Source organism: Plasmodium gaboni, chromosome 4, assembly GCF_001602025.1.
Source record: "Plasmodium gaboni strain SY75 chromosome 4, whole genome shotgun sequence".
Classification (NCBI taxonomy): domain Eukaryota; phylum Apicomplexa; class Aconoidasida; order Haemosporida; family Plasmodiidae; genus Plasmodium; species Plasmodium gaboni.
The window spans coordinates 539,025-566,640 of record NC_031484.1 but is presented as its reverse complement, the minus strand read 5'-3'; the positions used below and the strand labels follow the sequence as shown (position 1 = coordinate 566,640).

General features: G+C 19.1%; 4 protein-coding genes across 4 annotated transcripts in view; 2 read left to right on the top strand and 2 right to left on the bottom strand.

Moving 5' to 3' along the window:
• Window positions 1-1,559: 1,559 nt before the first annotated feature.
• PGSY75_0418300 (hypothetical protein) lies at window positions 1,560-4,607 on the top strand (the record flags this gene model as incomplete). Its single annotated transcript, XM_018784235.1, has 1 exon — window positions 1,560-4,607. One exon carries the CDS (start codon window positions 1,560-1,562, stop codon window positions 4,605-4,607), a length of 3,048 nt encoding a protein of 1,015 aa, XP_018643397.1.
• A 679-nt stretch (window positions 4,608-5,286) lies between these two features.
• On the bottom strand, window positions 5,287-6,576 carry PGSY75_0418200 (putative golgi organization and biogenesis factor; the record flags this gene model as incomplete). Its single annotated transcript, XM_018784234.1, has 1 exon — window positions 5,287-6,576. One exon carries the CDS (start codon window positions 6,574-6,576, stop codon window positions 5,287-5,289), a length of 1,290 nt encoding a protein of 429 aa, XP_018643396.1.
• A 2,488-nt stretch (window positions 6,577-9,064) lies between these two features.
• Window positions 9,065-12,607, top strand: PGSY75_0418100 (hypothetical protein; the record flags this gene model as incomplete). Its single annotated transcript, XM_018784233.1, has 1 exon — window positions 9,065-12,607. The coding sequence occupies one exon, from the start codon at window positions 9,065-9,067 to the stop codon at window positions 12,605-12,607; it is 3,543 nt and encodes a 1,180-aa protein (XP_018643395.1).
• Window positions 12,608-13,336: 729 nt separating this feature from the next.
• The window catches only part of PGSY75_0418000 (hypothetical protein), a gene marked incomplete at both ends in the record, with an annotated part of 15,895 nt that continues 1,615 nt past the window's right edge, over window positions 13,337-27,616 (bottom strand). Inside the window, 9 exons of the mRNA XM_018784232.1 lie at window positions 13,337-13,426; window positions 13,511-13,588; window positions 13,729-19,219; window positions 19,359-21,943; window positions 22,053-24,317; window positions 24,407-24,603; window positions 24,874-24,992; window positions 25,090-25,202; window positions 25,346-27,616. Coding sequence (XP_018643394.1) covers window positions 13,337-13,426; window positions 13,511-13,588; window positions 13,729-19,219; window positions 19,359-21,943; window positions 22,053-24,317; window positions 24,407-24,603; window positions 24,874-24,992; window positions 25,090-25,202; window positions 25,346-27,616 — 13,209 coding nt within the window. The remainder of the gene's footprint in view (window positions 13,427-13,510; window positions 13,589-13,728; window positions 19,220-19,358; window positions 21,944-22,052; window positions 24,318-24,406; window positions 24,604-24,873; window positions 24,993-25,089; window positions 25,203-25,345) is intronic.

The window sequence follows — 27,616 nt, the reverse complement described above, 5'->3', positions numbered from 1 at the left end:
ACGAGAACGTGTGTGTTTGTTTAAATTTATGAACCCATGAAAAACGACGTTTATATATTTTGTTTGGTGTGGTGATTTGTGGATGCGTGCGTTTATTTTTTTTGGTAGTATATGAATATTACATGATACATAAGAAATATATATATATATTATAAATATTTTATGAATATAGTATATATATATATATATATATATATATATATATATATATATATTTATTTATTTATTTATTTATTGATATTTTTTATTAAACGATAATATAAACTCATTTTATATATTGCATAAACGATAATATAAACTCATTTTATATATTGCACTTAGATTTGTTTTTAATGTATATTATATTTTTTTATGAAAAATTATAAAAATTTACATATGAATTATTATAAAGTTAAAATAATTTTTTTTCTTCTTTTTTTTTAATATTTATATAAATTTATTGTTTTTATATTTTTATAAATAATATTCTTATATATAAAGTTTATATGTGTGATAAATGTAACATACATATAAAAATACATATGTCATTAATTTTTATTTTATTATTTTTTTTTTTTTAAATTTGAGGGGATAATAATATTAATTTTTATTACATATTTTTAATTTCATATTAACATATATATATTTATAAAATAATATTTACATATATATATATATATGTATATATTTTGGTTACATATATACATTTATTAACAACATATAAAATATACATTTATAAATTGAATATCTTTATATATATATATTTTTTCATATGTTTAATATTTATTTATAAGTAAAATATTAGCTTATATATATTAAATTTATTTATCACAAATATATATATATATATATATATATATATATATAATAATATATATTATATTTTTTATTTGAGTTTTATTTTTTTTCAATTTTTTCTTTTTTTTTTCATTTTTTTTGTTATTTATTTCTTTTTGTTTTTAATTAAATTTTAATAATTAAATTTAAATTTTAATAATTAAAATATATATATTATATATTTTTTTGAATATTAAAAGGAAAACAAAAAAATTTTTTATTTTATATGCCCAATATTATATATATATATGTATATATTGATATATTTATATATTTATATTTTCATTTATATATTTCTTTATTTAATTATATTTATTATTTTTTTTTTTTTAATAAAATTTGAGCCGTATATACATGTATCATCACTTTTACATATATATTAAATCGTATCAAATTTAATTTTTTATTGTAATTTTATACAACCCCAAAAAAATATATATATATGTTACACATATATATGTGTATATGAATGTATATATATTATATGTATATGTAATATATTATATATATATATATATATATATATATGTATGATCATTTATCCTTTTTTTTTTTTTTTTTTGGTAGTATATGTATGATAAATATATATACATATATTATCTATATTTGTATGTGTATATATTTTTATAAATATACTTATTTATATGTACATTTTAGGAAATACATATTATTTCTGGTATAATAATAATAAAAAGATTGACAAATAGATATATTATATATATTTTTAAAAAAAAAAAAAAAAAATGATAACGAATACTTACAAGAAGCACAAGAAGCTTTGTCTAAGTATGCATTATAATAAAGGCCCCGTTTCAAGTAGGAGGCATAACAATTATTATGGATATAACAAATATAAGAATTATTATAATTATTATAAATTGTATAATTATAATAAGATGACGAATGATGAATATGAAGAAATACAAGACGTAGAAAATATGGGAGGTGGAATAGGAATACGTGGATCCGGTTATAGAAATGTATCCTCATTAAATGATACATATTGTAAGGGGAAGCCTACATATAAGTATGTTGATCAAAAGGATTGTAAGAACTTACTAAGAGGAAAGAAAAAGAATCACACAAGTGATGATAGCAGTATTATTAATAATAAAAATGGTAATGAAAAAAAGAAAATCATCAAAATATTAAAGAGACCTACTGAAGAGGAAATGAAAAAGGAGAAGAAAATAAATAGTAAGGAACAAAAGAATTATGATAATAAAAAAGACGAAAAAAGTAATAGTGGTAAGGATGAAAATAATGTTGAATCGAAACAGTCAAAGGAAGGAGAAGAAGTAGAAGTACATTGTGAAAGATATCTTGGAAGAGATTATGTAGAAGGGGATAAAAAAAAGGAACAACAAAAGAAAAAAAAGAAAAAAGAAAAGAAAAAGGAAGGGTCGCAAGATATAGAAGAAAAAGAAGATAAGCAAAAGAAAGAAAGGAAAGAGAAGAAGTTGAAAAAAAAGGCAAAGGAGGAAAAGTCCAAGAAAGATAATAAAACAATAGCTAAAACGAAGAAATCAAAGGATCAATTTAAATTTTCATCTACACAAGAATTATTTAATTTATTATTGAAGGATGTGAAGAAGGAGGAGGATTTCTTAGAAGCCATAAATGAGCCTGAAGAAAAAGACGAAAAGAAGAAGCAAAAGAAGGAAGGAGTAGAGGCAAGTATAAAAGAAAAGAGAAATGTAATTGATAAGATAAGTAGTAAAATTGGAAAGTTGAATAATAAATATGAGGCAAATAAAACTGTAGGGGAGGTGAGAAAGAAAGATGATGTTAATGTGATATCGAAGGAGAATGAAAGGATGATAAAAAATAAGAGCATTACACCTAATGGTAGTAATAATAATAATAATAATAATAAAAATAATAATAATTGTGATGATGAGGTTGTAGGAAGAACAAGCACAGATGTATATCATAAAGGATGCATATCTCATTTAAACAACAACCATTTAAATAGTAGTGGTAATAGTACTTATCTTAACCATGTTGATAATAAGGAGAGCGTAGATAAAGTTTACGTAGATGCTATGATTAATTATCACAATAACATGAATGTAAATAATTATTCGCATATGATGAATATGACATGTAATAATAATAATAATAATAATAATAATAATAATCGTAGTAGTGGTAATAATAATGATGTGATGAAGAATGGAAAGAAAGATGCTATGTGGAAAGAATACGTACATTTAAAAAATAAGAGGAGCAAGCATAAAAATTACAATACCACACATAATAACAATCATAATAATAGTAGTAATATGGAAAAGATGAACATGAATAATATGAATAATATGAATACAAATTTGAATAATAATAACAAGAAACAGACATCGAAGATTATGAAGAATCTAGAAAAAAAATGTCATAGTAAGTTTGCAACTGTGTTGTTAGGAGGAAAGAAGTTAGAGCAGAAGCATGATGAAATAGGGCGTGTAGTACAAAATGAAGAAGAGGATGAGGAAGCAAGAAAAATAAATATGAGAATAGGAAATGTAAATTATATGATGAAATATGGTCCATCAGATAAAATTATATTAAATGGAATGAATGAATCCAAAAAAAATGACAACATTGATATGAGTGATAATGTAAATTTAAGTGTTAATAACATGAATAATGTCAGTCCTAGGACCAAACCCGGATCTGTATCAGGAGCTGTTCCAGGTATAGTTTCCCCTCCAAACGTTATAAATTACAATTCGAAAGCGGATGTGTCGAATAACAACAAAACGATTAACATAAAAAAGGAAGAAGAGGCTGGTCAATTTGTGATACCTTTATATATGAGATCACCTAAGCCTGAACAAATTCCAATACCTCTTTATTTCTCAGAGGGAGAAAATATGATACTGCCAAAGGAGGACTTGAGTCTTGATGAGAAGAAGCTTATGAAAGTGGCCGTTAATAATGAAATGAATGATAATATGATGGGTTATTCAAATGGTACAATATGTAACAATAACAATATGAATAATATTAATATGAATAATAACAATATGAATAATATTAATATGAATAATAACAATATGAATAATATTAATATGAATAATAACAATATGAATAATAACAATATGAACAATATGAATAATAACAATGTGAACAATATGAATAATATGGTTACAATGAACCCGTTGAGTAGTTTCAGCTACAATCTAAATGACACAAACAACAATTTATTGAACGACCCGCTGAACAACCACGTAAGGATGTTTAAAGAAAAGCTTGCCAATGCACAATATGTGAAGACCAAAAATTATACAAGGAATTTAAAGGAATATCTATATATGAACATGCCGAAAGATAAGAATCCTTTAAATTATTCGAAGAAAAAGAAAAAGACTTTCTTAAATAGGAATTATGTAACATTTAATGCGGAAGTAAATAACCATGGAAAGATGATGGGAGTAAACCATGATATGGCAAAAAGTGCAGATAGGAATAACATGAAGAGTGTAAATGGTAGTATATATAATAATAATAATATGAATAATATGAACAATGTGAACAATGTGAACAATGTGAACAATATTAACCATAGTAGTAGTAATAATAATAATATTAGTAATGGTATGCATTCCTTTCATATGATGAAGGCATCCTATTATAATGGTTGCAACTTGAACAAGGGAGGACGGTATTTTAAGGTGGACAAATATTTTTATAGTAGAAAGTATAAAGTTAGAACTCATTATGGTGATAACAATGGTCATCATAAGTACAGGCACTTTCAATTTTTGAAGGATATAAAGATAGCAGTATATTGATTCGAGTGTTCTAAATATAAAAGTGGATATGTATATGTTATATGTATGTATATACATTTATGTGTGTGAATTTAATTGTTTGAGATTTTTTATATTTTTATATTATATCAAACGTGTAAATAAATAAATATATATATATATATATATATATATGTGTGTGTGTGTGTGGAAAATTATGCGTATTCATGTTTTAGTGTACCCTTTTTTAATTAACGAGAAGGCGAATGTGTTCTTTCTTTTTTTTTTTTATTAAAAAGACTTATGAACGTTTTGATTATATATTTTATTTGAATCGGAGGAATAAAAAGAAATGAATTTATAAAATAATTATTGTATTATATAATTTGAAAAAAAAAAAAAAAAAAAAAAATATGTTTCCTGATTTGGAAATATGATAAAATAGGAAATTAATAATTTGATATATATATATATATATATATATAAACATATACATATTAGTATATTTTTAAAAATAATTTATTTGACGTTAATAGAAAGTTTATAAAAAATGAAAAATAAAAATAAAAATATAAATATAAATATAAATAATATATATATAAATAGTATATATATATATATATGTATGTATGTATGTATGGGTGTGTGCTTGTATTGGTAGATCATTTAATAAGATATAATTGTTGCTACATTATAATAAACAAGCTATATATAAAATAATTTATTTGTTGGCATGTTTAGTAAGGTCCAATATTTTTTGTACATTATTAATATACTTGGTTATTTGATTATTGAGATGTTTCCAGTTTTGTTCATCAAAATTTCTAAGTATGGTTGTTTTCATATGAACTGTTTGATTAATTTGATCTATTTTGGCATCGATAACACCACTACCAATAGCTGTAACAAGAATATTTTCAATTTGAACTAGTGAAATATTTAATTGTTTTGAAATGGATTGTATATTTTGTACTTTCTGATCATTGAATAATGATATAATTGATAATAGATAAATTTTATTTTCACAAGCTTGTATGTCAATATTATAATTATTAAAAAACTGTAATCCATGTTTATTTTTAAATATTAGGAATTCATGTATAGTATATTTATAGAAAATAAGTAATAATTCATATAATGCTTGATGTTGAGTTATATATTGTAAATTTTGTATAGCTTGTAAATTAATAATTTCATGAAAATAAATATTATTATTAATATTTATAGCATCTACAATTAATTCAATACTAGCATTAATACAATTAGTATGATTTAAAATATCTTTATTTTCATTATCATAATAATAAATATGTTTTTTTAAATGTTCATATGATTCATCAAATTTTTTTAATTTCTTTAATTCTTGTGATATAATTAAATAGATATGTCTTTTTTCTCTAGTAGATATATTCCATTCTTTAATCCAATCATCTATAAATTTTATATAAGGTAACATATTATGAAATATATTATTTTGAGAACAAAATTGTAATATTGCAATAAAAGTTGGAAATCTAAATGAAAAATTAACATTAAATGAATTATATAATAATTGTAATATTTTTAAACGTAATTCTGGAAATTCATTATAATTTTTGATTGCTTTAATAAAATTATTTGTAGCATTATTTAATTCTTCAACACTCTTAAATTCTAATTGTAATATAGATATTAATATTACAAAATATTCTTCTACTTCTTTATAAAATTCATTATAACTCTTTACACTCTCTTTATTATCTATTATTACTTTTATTTTATTATTTTTTTTTGTTTCTACTAACGTTTCAAATACAAAATCACTTGCTGATAATAATAAAGAAAATATCTCAGATCTATTGTTACATTCAGAATCTTTATCTTGCTTCTGATATATATTCAAAAACTTTTTAAAAAATACTTCATACTCTTGAATATTCTTCTCTTTTAAAATTCCTAATATCCAATCTCCAATCGTTACTGCTGTCACAGTACCTGACAAGTCATGCGTTAGCTGAATATAAACAGACATCTTTTAAAATTAAATTATTTTAATACCCTAAATTATAATGAAAATATATTATTTTAAATAAACCTTCAATAGGCCTTACTATATTTACTACCCTTTTTTAAAAACAACTTAAATATTAAATTATATATATATAAATAAATATAAATATATATAAATATATTAATAAATATCTTTTTTTTTTTTTTACGAATATTATTATCATATAAAATAAATAAATATATAATATTATATATATTTTTTTTATTTTTATAATATTATATGCTGTTCTTTTTTTTTTATTTTTTTTTTTTCCTCTTTAATACTTTTTTTTTATTATTTCTTATTTTTTTTTTTAAATTACGAAAATTTAAATATATAAATAAATTTTACAAATAATCAATATATAAATAATTAAAAAAAATGTAATATAATATATATAATATATATATATTTTTATAATATTAAAATTTACAAAGTTTTTTATATACCTACATTTATATGATAATATTATAATATATAATATATATATAATATCCTCAAATAATATATTAAATTTATTTTATCACTCATATATATATATATATTTAAATATTTAAATATTTATATATTATATATATATTTTTCTTTTAACATTAAGAAGAAAAAATAGAGAATAAAAATACCAAACATTTTTTATTATATATATATAATATATATATATATATATATATATATATATATATATATGAAGAAAAAAATAAAATAAATGATAAAAATGAAAAAGGAATCTATTATATATTATAAATATATATATAATATATTTTCATTCATAAAATCTATAATTTTCTTTCCTTATTTATTATTATACATATATATGGTGCTTTTAATTTTTTTTTTTTATTCTTTTTTCTTTTCTTTTTTTAAATATTTATTTTTCTATATATATATAAATAATATATAAATAGTTAAATTAATATTATATTATATATATATTAAAGAGTATATAAATTAAATACATAAAATAAAATATTATAAAATATAATATAATATAATATATATATATATATATAATACAGTTGTGTATATATATATATATATATTTATATAATATTATTTATAATGTTGATAAAGCTTATTATTATTATTATTATTTTATTTTATTTTATTTTTTAATAATCTTTTTGTAACATATTATATAATTACATTATATATATATATATATGTATATATTAGATTTTTTTTTTTTTTTTTTATATGCTAGAGGAGAATAAGCACGTAATATATAATAATATATTTTCTTTTTACATTTCATTATATAATCATAATCTCATTAAACATACTTAAAATATATATATATATATATATATATACAACTATTTATGTATTACTATATGGGTTATTATATCCATTTTATGTTATGAAGATTTTATCATATAGAAAAATAAAAAAAATAAAATGTAAACATAAATAAATATATTATATATACATATATATGATATCTACAATTTAAATTATAGAATCATTGTATTTTTTTTTGAAGCTTATTTCTTATAATTGTTTTTGTTAATATATGAAAATATTTATATTTTAAAAATGTGAAGTTTTAATTTTTTTTTTGTAAATAATTATATCTATATATATATATATATATGTATGTAATTTTTGTGTATCTCCAAATATATCTTATTAAATAACATAACATTATAAAAGAGTGTGTAATTATATATATATATATATTACTTATGTATGTATATTTATTTTTACACGTATATATATCTTTATTTATTTATAAAATTAAAAAATTCAGATATTTTGTAATATATACATAAAAAAGGAGTATTTATTATCTTGTCTATATATATATATATATATATATATATATATTTAAATATATATATATAATATTCATTTTATAGTCATGAAAAATTCATAAGAGAACGCGTCTATGGAAGAATATACTAAGAAAATATAAACCCTAGTTAAAAAAAATAAAAAAAAAATGTGTAAATACAAATATATGTAATTATGTTATTTTAACAATTTTTAGTTATTAAAAGATATAAGTGTCCAAATAAATATATATGATATATATCATATATGTCATAATATTTTTATGTTCATAAATTTTTCATAAGAAAAAAAAAATTAAAAATATAATATATATATATATATATATATATATATATATATATATATATATATTTATATATATATATATATATATATATATATTTATATATATTTATATTTATTTATTTTGTATAAAGTGTAATATAAATAAATAAATATATATATATATATTATATATATATATATATATATATATATATATTAATATATATATTTATATATATTGTATTTGCATATATCATATATATATTTATATATATGTTATATTTTTTGATGTAAACATATAAATATATATTTATATTTATATATATATATATTTATTTATATATATATATTTATATTTATTTACCCTTTTACATATTTATAATAACATAATTTTATATTTTTTGTGTAAAAAAAAATGGACAATGGTATTTACTGGCGATTAAAAAACAACGATATGTCATTGGAGCTCATAAAATATATTGAAGAAGATGATATAAAAAATATATTAAATTATGAAGGATTATTACAAGAAATAAAATCTGAGAATTTCGATTTATTAAAATATTTAGTTAAGGAGGAGAATCTTATGAAGATATTATCTTATATATTAGAAGAGTCTGATGAAAGTAATGATTATGACAAATCATATAAATTTCCTTATAAATGTCATCAAATTATATGTTGTGAAAATAAATTGATAATAGATAGTATTGTATATAATAATAAGCTTATGAGATATTTTTGGGGATTTATATTAAATAAGAAACAATTAAATGAAGTTCTTTCAGGTTATTTTAGTAGATGTGCTATATCTATATATAATAAGAATACAAAAGAAGTTGTAAATTTTTTAAGAGCAAAAAAGGAATTATATTTAAAAGCATTTCTTTATCATTTTTATTCTAGAAATATAACAGAATTATTTAAAGTATTATTATTTGTTAAGGTTCCTTATTTATCTATATTTGATATCAAAAATATTATTTTTTATATCCTTAGTAATTTAAATGGAGATTTTATTAATCATAATTATATTACATGTGATAGAGAAGATAATATTACTTGTTTAATTAGAGATATGTTTGTTAGGAAATCGGAGATATATTATTTTAATTATTTTCTAATCGATCTATCTTCACAATTATCATTTTCTTATTTGACAAAATGTATTTTTTCACAGTCATCATCAACCATCTCAGCAGCTATAACTATAATATCAGATCTTATACATTATACTGTTTTGGCCAAGTCTTATAATAACATTGATTTTTATGAGTGTTTAGATATTTATAATAAAGAAGAAGAATTTAGAAAAAAGGAAATTGAACACTTGAGGAAAAAAAAACAAAACGATAAAAGAAGAAGAGATAGAGAAAGAGATAGAGAAAGAGATAGAGAAAGAGATAGAGATAGAAATAGAGATAGAAATAGAGATAGAGATAGAGATATAGAAAGAGATAGAGGCAGACGACGAAGAAAAAAAAAAAAAAAAAAAAAAGGAATCAAAAGAAAAGAGAATGATGATAGTATTGAAAATGATGTTATAAAAAGAGATATGCGTAATAATACGTTACAACATGTTGATACTAATCTAGAAGGAATGACCAATATTGAAAATAGTCATAATATTATGAGTAATACAAAAGAAGGTTATCATAAAGAAATAGATGAAAACCAAAATATGAATAATTTTGAAAATAATGACTTAAAGCGTATGACAAGAGTTGATGATCATTTTTTGAAACAAGAACGTGAAGATAATATCTTACAAACAGAGGCTCATAATAACAACTTTGAAAATACAAATGAAGAGGAGTTATCACAAGAAGAAGAACATAATGATGAGCCTAGAATATCTTTACCTCTAAATGAAGCTAATGCTCAAAATGAACATGATAATGAAAATAATAATAATAATAATAATAAAGAACTCATAAGTGAAGAAAATTCCCTATATAATTCACTCATAAATAAAACATACAATTTAGATGATAATGAAAAAAATGCGAAGGATCATAAAGAAGATGTTGAAGATAATAAGGATAATTCTTTTAAAAATCAAAGCCATACAAATGATTTTCCTTACAATTCTCAAAACTATCAGAATGATTATTCATATTCTTACAGAAAAGATAAATTATCCTTGCCTTCTGATGATGACAATTATAGTGATGACAATTATAGTGATGATAATTATAGTGATGATAATTATAGTGATGATAATTATAGTGATGATAATTATAGTGATGATAATTACAGTGATGACAATTACAGTGATAACAATTATAGTGATGACAATTATAATGATGGCCTACAAAACAATAACAGTTTAAATTATCGTAAAAATAATATTTCGTCTATGTCATATGCTCATTTGAAACATATAAAACTTGAGCATGTACTTAATAAAATGAAACGGTTAGCTAGTCATAAATATTGTGTCAACCTGAATAATGAAGAGAGTATGCGAACAAAAGAGGAAAATAATAACAGCACGGTGATTACATCAAATGGTAACAATAATAATAATAATAATAATGTAGATAATTATAATAATAATAACAATGCTGAAGATAATAGAAAGGAAAATACTTTTCATATATTTCAAAAAGAAGAAGGTGATGCTAATATCCCCCTAAATAAATGGATTGAATATTTAGATAATAGTACTTTTATAGATATATGTTTTTTTAGTTATATAAAAGATATTATGAAATTGTATATTATGAATATTAATAAGAATAAGAATAAAAATATTTTAGGATTTACAACATTAGAAATAATTCAATTAATAAAAACATTAATTAAAACGAAATCCAAAAATATCCTAACAGAAATTATAGATGAAGGATTTTTTGATATATCTATTGATATATTTTTTAAATATAAATGGAATAATTTATTACATATATCTGTATGTGATTTATTACAAACTATTATATTTAAAGAAAATGAATATTCCTATTTGTTATATTATATTTTAGCTCTAACAACGTTTCTTCCTAAATGTTTACGTTATTTTGATGCAGTTAGAAGATGTAGAAGTATTAAAAATAAAAAAAAAAAAAAAAAATTTGAAAGTATGATAGATTGTGGTTATAAAGCACATCTATTACATATTTGTCAAATATTAAGTAATAAATCTTTAGAAATAAAATGGTTGTCTAATTTTCTAGTTACTGTATCTGGATGGAATGATATAATAATTGACGAGTTAAATCATTATTCTCTATATTTTAATGATATATCCTATTCGGATGAAAAAAAAAATGAAGACATGGAACTAGAAGATATAGAAAATAGTCATACTAATTTCATTAATAGTAATATAAATAATAATAATCATAATAATCAACATGATGATGATAAAGAGAGAAAAAAAAATTATAATAATAATAATGATGATGATGATGATGACCAGAATTTTAATAATTATTCTAATGTTATAGATATACTCTTTGATGAAAATAAAAATGATTTTTCTACATATGATGATAATCATTTTTATAAAAATGAAACTAATGACAATGAGCAATTTGCTGTAACATCCAAATACAGCTTTGAAGATCACCCTTATGAGGAAAACATAAATGAACACCATAATAAAGAGAAGATGGAAATTCATACTGATGAAGACAATAATAAAAATAATGATGACAATATAAATCATGATGACAATGTAAATTGTGATGACAATGTAAATAATGATGACAATATAAATTATGATGATAATATAAATCATGATGACAATATAAATTATGATGATAATATAAATCATGATGATAATATAAATCATGATGATCATAAAAATTTTAATTATGAAGAATTTTCCATTCAAAATAAAGATCAGGATCAAACACAACCATCCACACAAGACTTAAATATGGATGATCAATTTTTTAATAAAAATAATAAAGAAAATAATAATGAACCTGTTATTTTATCGAGTGAAGAATAACTATATATATATATAAGTATTTAAGGGAGAAAAAAAAAATATATATATATTATGGTCAATTTTATTCTTATGGCAAATTTTTACATATATAAATTTTAATTTGGATTTAATTTATATGGCTTTACGAATAATATATATTATTATGTGTCAATATAAAAAAATAAAACAAAATATAATTCATATATTGATATTAAATATATATATATATATATTTCATTAATTTGTATTTATTTATAATTTTATTATAATTTTTTTTTTATGTATTTTTATAATTTCCCTATTTTGTATTAATAAATATGCTTCAAGTTTAATATTTTATATATATATATATATATATATATTTTTTTTTTTTTTTTTTTTTTTTTAATTTCTGCTAATTGGATTTATCCAGCATATCAATACATATAAGTTTATTTATTTATTTATTTATTATTTTAATTTTTTTGTGTTATTATAATAAAAAAAAATTATTCACACGTATATATAGAAATACACACATACATATATACATATATAATAATATATATATGTAAACCTTTTATTAAATAATTCAATAAAGAGACACTTGTTTTGTTTTAATATAATCATAAATTTTAAAAGTATAAAAATAGGAGTAAACACGAAAGTGATAAAAATATTATATACACATATATATATATATATATATATATATTTATTTATACATACAAGTATTAATTGTTATGAACAGTTATTTACTTTTAAAAGATATTAAATATTTTGAATTTCATTTGTTGATTTTTGTATATCTTCAATAATAATTTGATTCCTTTCATTAAAAACAACACTTTCTTTTTTTTCCTACAAAAATGGAAATATATATATATTATATATATTATATTTATTTATCTCTTTTTTTTTTTTTTTTTTTTTTCATATAATTACTTCCTTGAATGTATTAAAAACTTCGCTGAATTTTTTTTTGTTTTCATTTATTATATCATATATCTTATTATACTCATCCTGAAAAGATAAAACAAGCATATATAAATATATAAATATATATATATATATATATATATATATATTATATTCCTGGTGATATATAATTATTTGTTTTTTATTTTTTATTTTTTATTTTTTATTTTATTTTTTTTTTTAACCTTAGTAAATATAGTTCTTGTATGCTTGTAATGAGAAAATATAATGTAAGAAAAAATTTTTCTTTCCGTTTTTATCAAGAGAAGAAAAACGTTATTGTTATTTATTACTCCATTTTTGTTAGTCCTTATAATTATAAATTTATTATAGTTATTATGTTTTAATACACCTGAAGATGGTTTGATATCATAATTTAAAATCTCATTCTTGACGTCATCATTTGTATTATATTCATTGTAATTTATCATATATGCATTAAAATAAGAATCACTATTATTTTTATAATATATATTTAACTTGATTTCTGAACATAAATTCTTATCAACAAATATATTTATATATTTACTACAGATTTTAAGGTAATTAAATATTTCAATAAATATACAATTTTTTTCAATACCATTTATTATATATTTATTATTATTATCTTTAAACTGAGGTAATATATTAATATCCTTCTTAGTACAATTTTCTGATGATATATTTATATCATTCTTATTTCCATTTATCTTTTCTTTCATTTTTTTTTTAATCATTAGAAAAAAATTACAATGAAAAGGTAAATAGGCCAACAACTCTATATCTATTAATAATCCTTCTTCTGTATCTTCTATTACATTTACATATATATAATCATTTAATATTTCATCGTTTATTTCAAATAATATATTATTCATTGTGATCATCCTCTTATTGATTATATCATCACTATTGTTCTTATTATTGTTATTATTATTATCATACATATTTGTTAATTTTATTAAATATATTTTATAATTCCATTCATCCTTTTCAACATTTCTGTGTAATACACACTTTTTCTTTTTACATATTTCTAAATCATTTATTAAACTATCATAATTTGGACTTTCTCTTATTTTCTTTTTGTCTATATATATTCGTACACATGTTTTCTTTTGACAAATACTTTCAACAAATATCTTTTGATCGTAATAAATTATATCATTATCATTTATTAAATAACAATCATCATTAAAATTATAATCATAATTGCTGCTATGGTCCCTTCCGTTTTGACTCATACTCCTTTTGTCTATATATTCTCTTCTTAACTCTTCCATGCACAACTCATTTGCAGTATCGCTCTTTTGGCTGTCTGTCGTATGTCTGTCACCTGACTCGTACATACTAATAGATTCATTTGGGGATGTGTTGAACATGTCATTTTCATAATCACTTGACTCGCAAATATCATTTCCATTTTCACTTCCATTTCCATTTCCATTTTCACTTCCATTTCCATTTCCATTTTCACTTCCATTTCCATTTCCATTTTCACTTCCATTTCCATTTCCATTTTCACTTCCATTTGACTCGTGTATATTCATTTTAAATTCCTCCACATAATTTTTATTTTCCTCAGTTTGTATAGTTTGATATGCATGTGTGAAGGATTTTCTTGTATACAAATTGGATAAAACAAAATGATTTAATATATTACTTTCTATTTGATTTTGTTGTGGGTTTGTTTTATTGAAAATTAGATTATATTCATATATAATAGAAGAGATTTGTATGTTATGTATATTTTTATTATACATTGGTTGTAATTTTATGATTAAGGTTTTATGATATGATGGTTCATATTTACAGAATGATATAAAAAGTAGAGGGAAATCTTTCCTGTCTTTAATTACAAAATTATCATTATTGATGATAAGAAAATAATTTTTTTGATCATTTAATAATAATTTTTTTGCCTTCAAACATGAGTGCTTGTGTTGTTTTTTTTTATTTATTGTGTTGATATTGTTATTATGTACGTCGTGATTTTTTATATTTTTTATATATTTTATATATTTTATATTTTTCATGTTATTTTTATTTTTCATGTTATTTTCTTTTAGTCCACATTTAACACATACATTACAATTAAAAGGATTAAAAAAATTTATAACGAAACGATACAAAAAAGAGGAGTTATAAAAAACCAATTGTTCTTTTATTTTTTTTTTCACAACATACATTCCTCTCATAAAATAAATAAAATCTCCATATAAATTATTTCTTATGATTATATAACAATCTTGAGATGTTCCTATTGTTGGTTTGTATTTAATAACAATTTTATTACTTAATTTCTCTTCATTTTTTAAAATAGCATAATTAATTTTATTACTCAAATAGATACATTTAATATTTGAAGAATGATTTATTTCTTGTTCTTTATTATCATAATTTAAAGAATAATTTTCTTCATCTGAATTTAATAATGAATTTTTTAAATGATTCTTATAAACATCATGTGTAGAACAAGAAATGGGTACATCATTATTTGAACATATATCACTTGGTGTATTATATATGTTATTTTTATTTTGCCCATTTTTTATTTTGTGAATTATGTCAATTTTTTCTATTATTTCATATGAAAAAGTATGTTGTTTTTTTTGTTTATCTTTTTTTTGTAATTGTTTTACTTGCCTTTCTTGTTCATGTTGAAACTGGAAATGAATATTTATATAACAGTCCTTTGACAAATTTGTATAAAAATTATTTATTATCAATTTATTTTTAAATTTGGATAATAATATTAAAATATAATAATTTATTCCTTGTTTTTTATTATATATAAAAAAGAAACCGATATTATGATTATCATAATTGATATTGTTTATATTAATATATTTATTTTTACAATAATTAATTAATTCTTCAAATATTTGTTTTTCTTTTGATTGAAAATTCTTTTTTTGTTTATGTTCAAAATGAAAGTCAGTTGCATTTCTATTTTTTTCTTTATATTTTTGTGTAAATGTGTCTTTATTTTTTGATTCATGTAAACATTGTGTAGTATTATTATATTCTCCATTTGAATAATAAAAATTGTATAGACTGTTTATTATAATATGATTATTATGTTGTATATGATTATTACTTTCAATATTTATTGTATCTTCTATGTGTTTTTTAGATGAATCTTGTTTTAATTTTTCATACTTTTTATCTTCATTTTGTATAAAATCATCAGATAGCTTTTCTTCCTCATCCAAATGTAATTTTTTTTTTTTTTCATGAATGTCATTTAAATAATTATTATTTTCTTTTTCTGTTAATGATTTAGAATGTGAACAACTTGACGTTTGAATATTATAAAAATAATTAGGTATATAAGGTAAATATATAATTTTATAAATATATATATCATTTTTATCTATTTGTATTTGTTTTTTTTCAATATATTCATTAATATATAATAACAAGAAATATTCTTGTTTATTATTTGAATTATTTTTTATAATAATATCTTTTGTGATTTCTTGTCCTATAAAAGTTTCTAGGTATAAAATTTTCATAGGCTCATTTAATTCTACTACAATATTTAATCTATACCAAAAAAAATAATCAGAAAAAAAGGAATTTTTATTTTCATTATTTATATCTATATATTTATAAAACTTGAATATAAGACAACCAATAAATTCACCAATATGTGCACTTTTTATAAAAAATGTATATAGTTTTTTTTGTTTAGGCATCATTTCAATTTTTTTTTTTTCTCCATATAATATGAACAGGTCTGAATATATTTTGAATTCACAAGGAATATCTAATTCATTAAAAATTTCGATTTGTATATTTTTTTTTATTTTATTTAAAACATTTATTTGTATATTTTCTCTAGGAACTGGTTTTGATATATATCCTTCAATTCTTATTTTTATTTTATCTTGTTCATTAAGTATATTTGTCAAAATAAAAAATAAACTGAATTTTATTCCACCGATAGGACAAAAACATCTAACTTCAAAATTATATATTTCCATATCTTTTTTTAATTCAACATATTCGTCACAAGTAAATATATTATAATTAATAATCATATTTTTATCATTCATAATATCTGAAAAACTACATTTATATGTAATATTATTATTGCTATAATTAAATAAAGGAATATTTTTTTTGTATATCATACCAGCTTTTAAATTTATATTAATAGTTCTTATGTTATTTTCATCATTAATATTGCATATTATTTTATATAGCTTTATATCACAGTAATGATAATAATTATCTACTACCATGGGCTTACAAAATGGTAGATCAAGTTCATTATCACAAAGAAAATAATTATAACAATTATTACTTATCATGTTAATGTTATTATTATTTGGACAGGATAACATATTATTTATATTTTTTTCACACTCTATATATGATAACATTTCATCGTTCATATAATTTTCTCCTCTATCTTTTATCATGAATAAATTCTTTTCTACATTATATTGTTTCCCTTTTAAAAGATAAAGGTTATATTCAAAGACACCATTCATTTCTTCATTTATTTCTAATTTGCATGTATACGTGACATCCTTTTTTATCATATCACACAATAAATCAATATCTATATTGTTATTTATTATATCATCTTTTAAATATTTAAAATTTGTAAAAGATATTTTCTTATCTTTAATTTTTACTTTATTACTACAGTCACATAAAATAAAAAAATCCTCTTTATTCATATATATATTGTCTAAATATCTCTTTATATAAATTGAAAAAAAAATATTATTATTGCTATTATTTAATTTATATAAAATGTTATAAATACTCTTTAAAAATTGTTTATTCAATGGTCTTAAAATAAGATCATATGTAAAATTATTAGATTTATAATTTATCTTAATAACCTCTTCAGGTTTTATAAAATTTATATAAAAGACACAATTGATTTTACAAGTTGATAAAAGTAATTTTGTTTTAGTACATAAAACATTAAATAAAAGAAAACAATAATAAGTACCTTGAAAAAAAGGAGAAAAATGAAAATTTATTTTATTACTACAATTATCTTTATTAATATATATATTCTTTTCTTTATCTAAATAAACACACTGAAAATTTATATCATCTTTATTTATATATGTTTTTAGATGATTATTTATATTTTTACAGGCATCACATTCATAATACATATCATAGTTAACATTCAAAATATTACTATTATTATTTATATTATTATTTATTTTATTTTTTATATTATTCTTTATATTATTCTTTATATTATTATTTATATTATTTTCTGTCCCTTTTCTATGTTTTAAATTATATATATCCTTATCAAAATTTTCTTTTTTCTTTATTTCCTTTTTTCTATCATTTAAATATATATGATAAACATTTGTTGTAATCTCCACTTTTCTATCTAAATTATTTATCATATTTATTTGGATGTTTTTTTTTTCATACACCATACCTTTAAAATTAATATATTTCACTTCACTATCATTTAAAATAATATTGAACTCAGCACAATTTGATGAATACATATTCTTATATACATCACCTTTTATTTGTCTCTCTTTTGTTTTATCATGTGGAGAATTATATTCATTATCTTTATTTTTTATATTATTTTTATTCATCTCTAAATGTGATTTTTTCTGGTCCTTATTATTCCCCTCTATAATTTTTATGCAAATGAATTTTTCCTCTGCCGTTTTTAAGTCCATTAAATTATTACTAAAAAGAATGAATAAATAAATAAATAAATAAATAAATGAATATTATCATAAAGGAACAAAAAAATGAACCTATATACATAATATATATATGTATATGTGTGTATATTTATGTATGTGCTTTTTATATTTATTATTACTTTGATTCCCTCAAAACAAGAATTGAATAGTTGTTACTTTTATCGATAGGCATATGTTTTATATGTTTTGAATTTGATTTATTTTTTTCTATGTTTTTAGGGATACATGATTCGTCACACCGAGAATGATTGTAAGACTTGGAAGATGATGGTGATGATGACAATGATGATGACAACGATGACGATAGTGATGATGACAGCGATGATGACAGCGATGACGATAGTGATGACAATGATGATAGTGATGAATCGTTTGTAATACTATCAGAAAATTCGTTCTCACTATTAGTGTGTTCAAAACGTTTATCCTTTTTTTTATATTTCATTTTATTAATATCTTTCAAAAAAATATTATTATTGCAGTTATATTCAATAATATGATCATCATAATGTGGATCAATGGTTATAGTTATTTCTTCATGTTTCAATGAGTTTATAGTTATATGATTTTTATCAATTGTATATTTTTTAGATCCTATCAGAAAAATATCATATGAACACATGTATTTATTAGAATTATATATATATATAATTCGTTCATTGATTTTTTCATCACATGTAATATTTTTTTTTGATTGTTTTTCTTGATAATAATTATTATGAGCATGGTTATCATTTATATTTTTATTATTGTTATTCTTTATCTTATTATCCATATGATGTTGTTTTAATTTTTTTGTCCTTGTGTTTTTTTGTAAATTTTCTTTTATTATATTTATATCATTTTTATATGATGAAAAATCATCTAGAACTAAATAATAATTTGGAATATAATTTGGTAATAATATATATAAGGATGATAAGAATATAAATATATGAACATAATTAAATTGTATTAATACATTTCTACTTATTAAATTATTTAATTTAATGGTGTTCAAAATTAATAATAGTATGTCTATGTTATATAAATAATCTTTTTTACATTTACATGGGTCTTTAATTTTATTTTTAAAAAATAAAAAATAAGGAATATGAGAAATTATGGTATATATGATAATAACAAGATCATTTAATTCATGTAGATTTGTGATGATTTCTTTCTTTTTTTTTAAAATATTTTTTTTTTTCTTTTTTTTTTTCTCAACATAGAATGGTATAATATCACATGTAATATTATTATTATCATTATTATTGTTACCATGTTGAATATCCATATCAGTCATGTAGTTCCTTTTATTTGTTATAACCTTATCATACATTAAATCTTTTTTTGTGCTATTTCTATCTTTCATTTCTGAATCGCTTTTATTTTGATCATATTGAACACATGACTTATTATCTTTTGATATGTCTTTTTTTTGTTGTATAAATATAAATTTTTCTTTTTTTACTTTGGTGTTATATACATTATTATAATGAAAATATAACCATTCATATAAAATAACTTCTATTTTTTTATAATAATTTATATTTGTATGTATTTTAATGTTGAGATGATTATTATGTTCATATTTCTCTGGAATTGTAGGGTTTTGCGTTTTTTTCTTTTTGTCTTCCTCTTTAATCGTATTTTTTTTCTTTTTTTGATCTAATATTTTTGGTGTCTCCTTTTTTATAATTTTGTTCATTTTGTTATTTTCCTTCACATTATTTTTGAAATTGTTACTATTATTATAAAGATTATTTGTATGATAAGAGTCCTTATTTGTTTCTTTTATTTCTTCGTTTTTTTTTGAGAGATTTGTATCTTCTGACTGTCCAATTTTATGTAGCACTTCCTTTATGTCTATAAAATTATTTTGATAAAAATGAAAGTATGCTTTTTCTTGTATATTTGAAACTTCATTATATTTATGATGATTATATGATAAATCGTGTACCTTTATATTTGAATTTTCATTTTTTTGTTTATCTATATGTATATTTTTTTGTTTATCTATATGTATATTTTTTTTTTTATCTATATGTATATTTTTTTGTTTATCTATATGTATATTTTTTTTTTTATCTATATGTATATTTTTTTTTTTATCTATATGTATATTTTTTTTTTTATCTATATATGTATTTTTTTTTTTATCTATATATTTTTTTTTTTTTTCATTTGTAGAAAAACATGCATACTTGTTAATTTGATTGTCTTGTATATTTAATACTATAAGATAATTTATTTTATGGATATGAATATTTTCATATATATTATTTTCAAGAGTACATATTTTAATACCTCTCGAATTATATAACGATGTAATAGTTATAAAAGAAAAGATTCTCTTAAAAATAATATCTAAGAATATAGTAATCCAAGAATATATAAATAATTTAATATATGTTTTAAATATATTATCTAAATAAAAAATGTTATTATCTCCTTTGTAATTATCATTGTTTAAAAATGATTGTATATCAGATATATTTATGAAATTTTTTTTTTCTTCATTATATTCTTCCTCATCTATATCTTTTTTATTATCATATAATATTGAGTTATCTACATTCTTTTTTTCTTTCCATTTTTTTTTTCTTTCATCACTTTCCTTTTTTATATAAAAGTATTCTGGTATGTTTTTAAAAATATAATGTAGGTACAAATTAAGAGGTAATAAATTTTCATACATTATATGATATATTAGTAGGTTCTCCTACAAAAAATATAAAAATATAAATAAATAAATAAACACACATACATACATATATATATATATATATATATATATATATATATATATATGTATATATTTTTATGTTTACTTGGATCAACCATTCTGTTAGAGACTTCATGTTTTTTAAAAAGCTCTCATTTAAAAAGTCATTTTTGTCAACACTATTATTTTGCATATGTTCATATGCTTTTAGTTCACTTATTATATTTTGTATATTCTTGCTACTATTAAATATAAAAGATAGATCATATAAAATGTTTAAAAAAAATACATATAGATCATTAGTGTTTTCAATTATTTGTGGGAAATAATTTTTATTTATGATAACATGTTGAATAAATATAAAAATATAATCATGTACAATTTCTTTTAAATTAATTATTGGTTCTTCATTTGTATTATAATAAGGATTTCTTATATTTTCAATTTGTAGATTTTTAAATATATTACTATATATATCACTTGATTCTTCCATATTTTGTTTGTAAAAGGAGGAGATTATGTTTTCATTCTCATCGACATTCACTTTTTTATTTTGTTTATATTTAAGTGTATATGGTATAGACATATTATTATATAGGGCAAATTCTTGCTCTTTAGTAAAATAACTTATATTTTTATTGTCATTTATAATATGAACATCATCTTTGTGTTCACCTGACAGGTGTGATGATAATAACTGGGCTTTATTTGTAGACGCTTCACTTTTTATTTGTTTATCATAAGAATAAATGTGTGATATATCATGATTATTTTGATCCGCATTATTTTGATTTTCTTCGTATAAGTGCTGATCCGTTTTGTGTATATATATCTTGTCATGTTTATTCTTTGTTATGTCTTTATTTTCTATTACATCTTTATAATTTACCTTGCTCATGAGATAGTCAATTTCTTCGTTAATATTTATGAACAAAGGAATGTCATATTTTTCATGGTCCATTACAGTTATAGTAATAAATGTTTTAAGTTTGATATTAATTTTTGACATATATTTTAAAATAACTTTTATTTTTTTATTTTTCTTATTTAGTTGGTTGTTTGGTAAAAATTGTATATCTAATAAAAATTGTTCTTTAAATAAATTATTGAAAATATAATTGACTCTTACATAATTATAACCATGATTATATATATGGAAAGAGAAATAATTATATTGATTTAATTTATTATATATAATATTAATATAAGAAACATCGAAATATAATTTAACATCTTTACAATTTATAAGTATATATATAGAATATTTTATTTTTTCTTCATTTTGTTTTTTATTTTTATTTTCCGTACATATTTCTAGCATTTCAACATATCTTCCTTCTTTTTCTATATTATCAACTTTTATGTTTATATAACACTCTTCGTTAGATTTTAAAATATCTGGTACATTACTTATGTCTATTAAATGTTTTATATTTTTATGTTTATTTTTATTTTTATGTTTATGTTTATATTTATTTTTGTCTTCTTCTCCTTTTATATCTTTTATTGTATTTTTATTGGTACCATTAGTTTCATACATATTGTTATCTTTATAGACATGATTATCATCACTTGATATATTATTATTATTAGATATCTTTCCATGTTGTAATGTTTTTGTCTGCTCTTGATTATAATCACATATTCGTGCAGTACATGTTAAATTTTCTGGAGACAGATTTTTGATTTTCAATTTTTTTGTTATAGTTTTTTCAAAATAGGTGATTAAATATTTCTCCGAATTAAATAATAAAATATCTTCAAAATAAAGATAAGAAGGAGTAAATTTTAAATATTCATTTTTTATATTAATTTTTAATTTATCTTTATAATTTGCATCGTTCATAAATTTATTATTTAATATTACATGTTCATATAAAAATAACTCTCTTTGATATATTTTATTTATATAACATTCCATAATTAAAGTTATAAATGTATTAGGTGGAATTATAATTCTATAACAATTATTTAAACATTTTTTTTCTTTTGAAATATGAAGTATACCTTTTATTTTATTATTATTATTACATAAATTATTATATAATAAAATAAATTCATTGTAATAATATTTTATATATTCGTCTATTATAATATTATCATATTCTAAATTATATATATTAAAAAATATATTTTCTTTTTTCTCTTCACTCTGTTTATATTCTTTGTTTTTATAGTTCATACAACTGATTTTATTTCTTATATTTTCATCTTGCATATATATATTGAAAAACGTTATTTCATTGAAATTAATAATAATACTTTCTTCGCACATGCCTTTGTTTAAAATATTGAGCTGGTAGCTTTTACGTTCCATGCTCTCTTGTATAATATCTGGACAGTTTATTATTACAATATTGGATTGGGCCACCTAATACATATAGCAAAAAAAAAAAAAAAAAAAAAAAAATTATATATATATATATACATATGTATGTATATATATTTATATTTTCTTACCTTGACACTTATAGGTAGAATCAGGTTTCCTCTTTGTCTCACATAGAATATAAGTTTATCTTTTATTTTTATATCTTCTTTGATATTTATCAATATGGTAATTTTTATTTTTTCATTTTTATTAGCATAATTACGCTTCGAAAGGACATGTACATATGTGGGTTTATAAACGCACATAAACACAAGTGGAAAATTACCTTAAAAAAAAAAAAAATATATATATATATATATATATATATATATGTATATATATATATATGTATTATATATATATTGCCTAATGTATGATATAGGGTTCATCCATTTTATAACCTATGTACGTAAAAATAAACAATGTAGTCACTTTATTGTACTATATTATCATATATGTCAATTAATAAAACTATACTTCTAAAGGAAGAAAATATCGTTGAGGGTATATGCTAATACTCAGAATAAATTATTTATTTATATTATGTTGGTATTACTTGTATTTGTTATGTAAAAACTTTTTGAATAATTTTTATTTAAAAGGACATGATCAAAATTTATTTCAGTCACGTTAATTTTATAGCTACATTGGGATGGAGAGCACAAACATTTTATGCTGAAGGGTAAGGGTACAAAAAAAAAAAAAAAATAAATATATACATATATATATATATATATATATATATATACATATGTATAAGTTTATGTTCTACCTTTTGTACAATCTGAAGTCGTCCAATATTACTTGAATAAATTCTTCTACACATTTTGTAGCTTCGCTGGGAATAAATTGTACTGGGATAATTTTATATTCACCAGGACATATCTTAAAAAAAAATAATAAAAAAGATCTTATATATATATATATATATTAACATTTTATTCACATCAGTATAATATCATATAAGTAATTTTTTTTTTTTTTTCTCTCTCTCTCTATATATATATATATATTTTCTTTTTTGTTACACTTATAAGGTTGTTCATTTTTAAGACTTGCTCATTATATTTTAATTTCATCTGTATTGTGATATTAAACGGATTGTATACAAAGAAATAGTTATTATAAAAGATGTCTATATCCCTATTTGTAAAAGAAAAATATAATATGTTAGTATTTATAAAAAGATTTAATAATATTAAGTTGGCCTGAAGTATTATTTTGTCTATATAACAAAGCTCTTCATTTTTTAAATAGATATATTCATAATAAATATATATTTCATAGAATGGTGTGGTTTTATGATGATATATATTATATGGTTTGTCTTTATAAGGATCATTTAAATAATTATGTTCATTATTATTTTTACTATTTCTTTTTGAAATAATATGGTTGTTACATATTTGTTCTTCTTCTACATTATTAATACTTTGTAATTGAGGAAAAAAAAAATTTTCATTATTTTGATTATTTTCATTATTTTGATTATTTTGATTATTATTATTATTAAAAATATTATAATTTTTTAAATTAAATTTTAGACATATATTTTTTTGTGTATTTTCTTTTATTGTAACTTTAGTATTTTGATAAGAATCACATATGTTGCTCTCATTAATTTGGCTATGATTTATATTATTTGTTTCATCAGGATAATTAATTTGTATATTATTACTATGTGAAAAAAATATATTTATTGGATATATAGAATTTGTATTATGTATATGAATATACGTTTCAAATTCTTTATTTAATAATATATAATTAAAATTAATAATTTTTGGATATATTAAATATTGTTTTATAATATGGACATGTTGAAAAATATTATCATTCTCTTTATTAATATTATTTATTTTATTTTTTTTTAAATTTAATGATTCATTAAAATTTTTTTCTTTTTTCATTGTTGTAATTATATATTGTTGTTTATTCATTTTTTTTATATCTATATATTGTTTTCTTTTTTCTTCATAGAAATGTTGAGGTATATATATATTTGTAATTTTATTTGTATATTCTTCATTTATATATATATAAAGATCTTTTAAAACGTTTGTTCTTTTATCATCTATGTTACATTCTTTTATTATATTATTATGATTATCTACATTTTTTTTTTTATTATTATTATTGTCTTTTTTATATTGTAAACTTTGACAACCTGTTTTGTTCATCATAGAATCATTATTTTTTATGTTGTTATTAATTATAATATTATGTTTTGAATTATGTCTCTTTTTGTAGATGTATTTCAAAACATCGTTATATTTTTTTTTATTATTTTTTAAATAATTCATAAAATTTTCATTGTATTTATATTTATCTAGTTGTCCATCTTGTTCATATAAATGTCTGTTTACTTTATTACATTCTACATTTTTAAGAATGCGTTCGAATATTTTATCATCATCATTGTTAATATTATGATCATTGGCATTTCTCTTTACGTTTTTTTTTTTTTTTATATGACTGATATGATTTAATATATAAGTATTATTATTATTATTATTATTATTATCATCATTACTATTATCATATTTATTTTTTATATTTTTCTTTGTCAGCATATCATCATTACTATTTGATAATAATTGCACTTCTCCATTTATAAAAATGACAAAAAAATATATATTATTACAAAAAAAAATATACATATATTCATTAATTTTCTTTATGATATTACATTTCAATGTAAGTGTTATTATATCTTTTTCTTGTGGATTAATTTTTCCCTCTTTTTTATTTATTGTTATATAAGGAATTTTAGATATACTATAATTAATATTTAAAAATTTATTTTTATTTACTAATTCTATTATCATACTTTTAGTTTCTTCTGTTGTAACCTTCTTATAATTCAAAAAATATATATTCGTTATTAAACATGGAAATGTTAAACAAAAAATGAGATATAGATTTATTTCTTCCTTATAACAGTTATAAGTATGAGGAATAGATGAGTTTCTATCTTTTTCGTCTCTCTTATGAACTTCTAAAAAGTTTGGACAACAAATATTATCATTATTATTATTATTATTATCTTGATTATTTTTAGTATTATTATTATTTTTTTTTTTTTTATTTATTATTTTTATATTATTATCATCATCCATGACACTTACACCCTCTACTGTTATTATCTTATTCGTCTTGTTTTTTTCATCATCATCATTTTTTTTATCAACAAATAATGTGATATCTATTATAATTGGAATGTTTAAAAGGTATGATTTATTTTTATTTATTTTTTCTAAGAACAAAAGATCAGGTTTTGAAGATATTTCAAAAAAAAC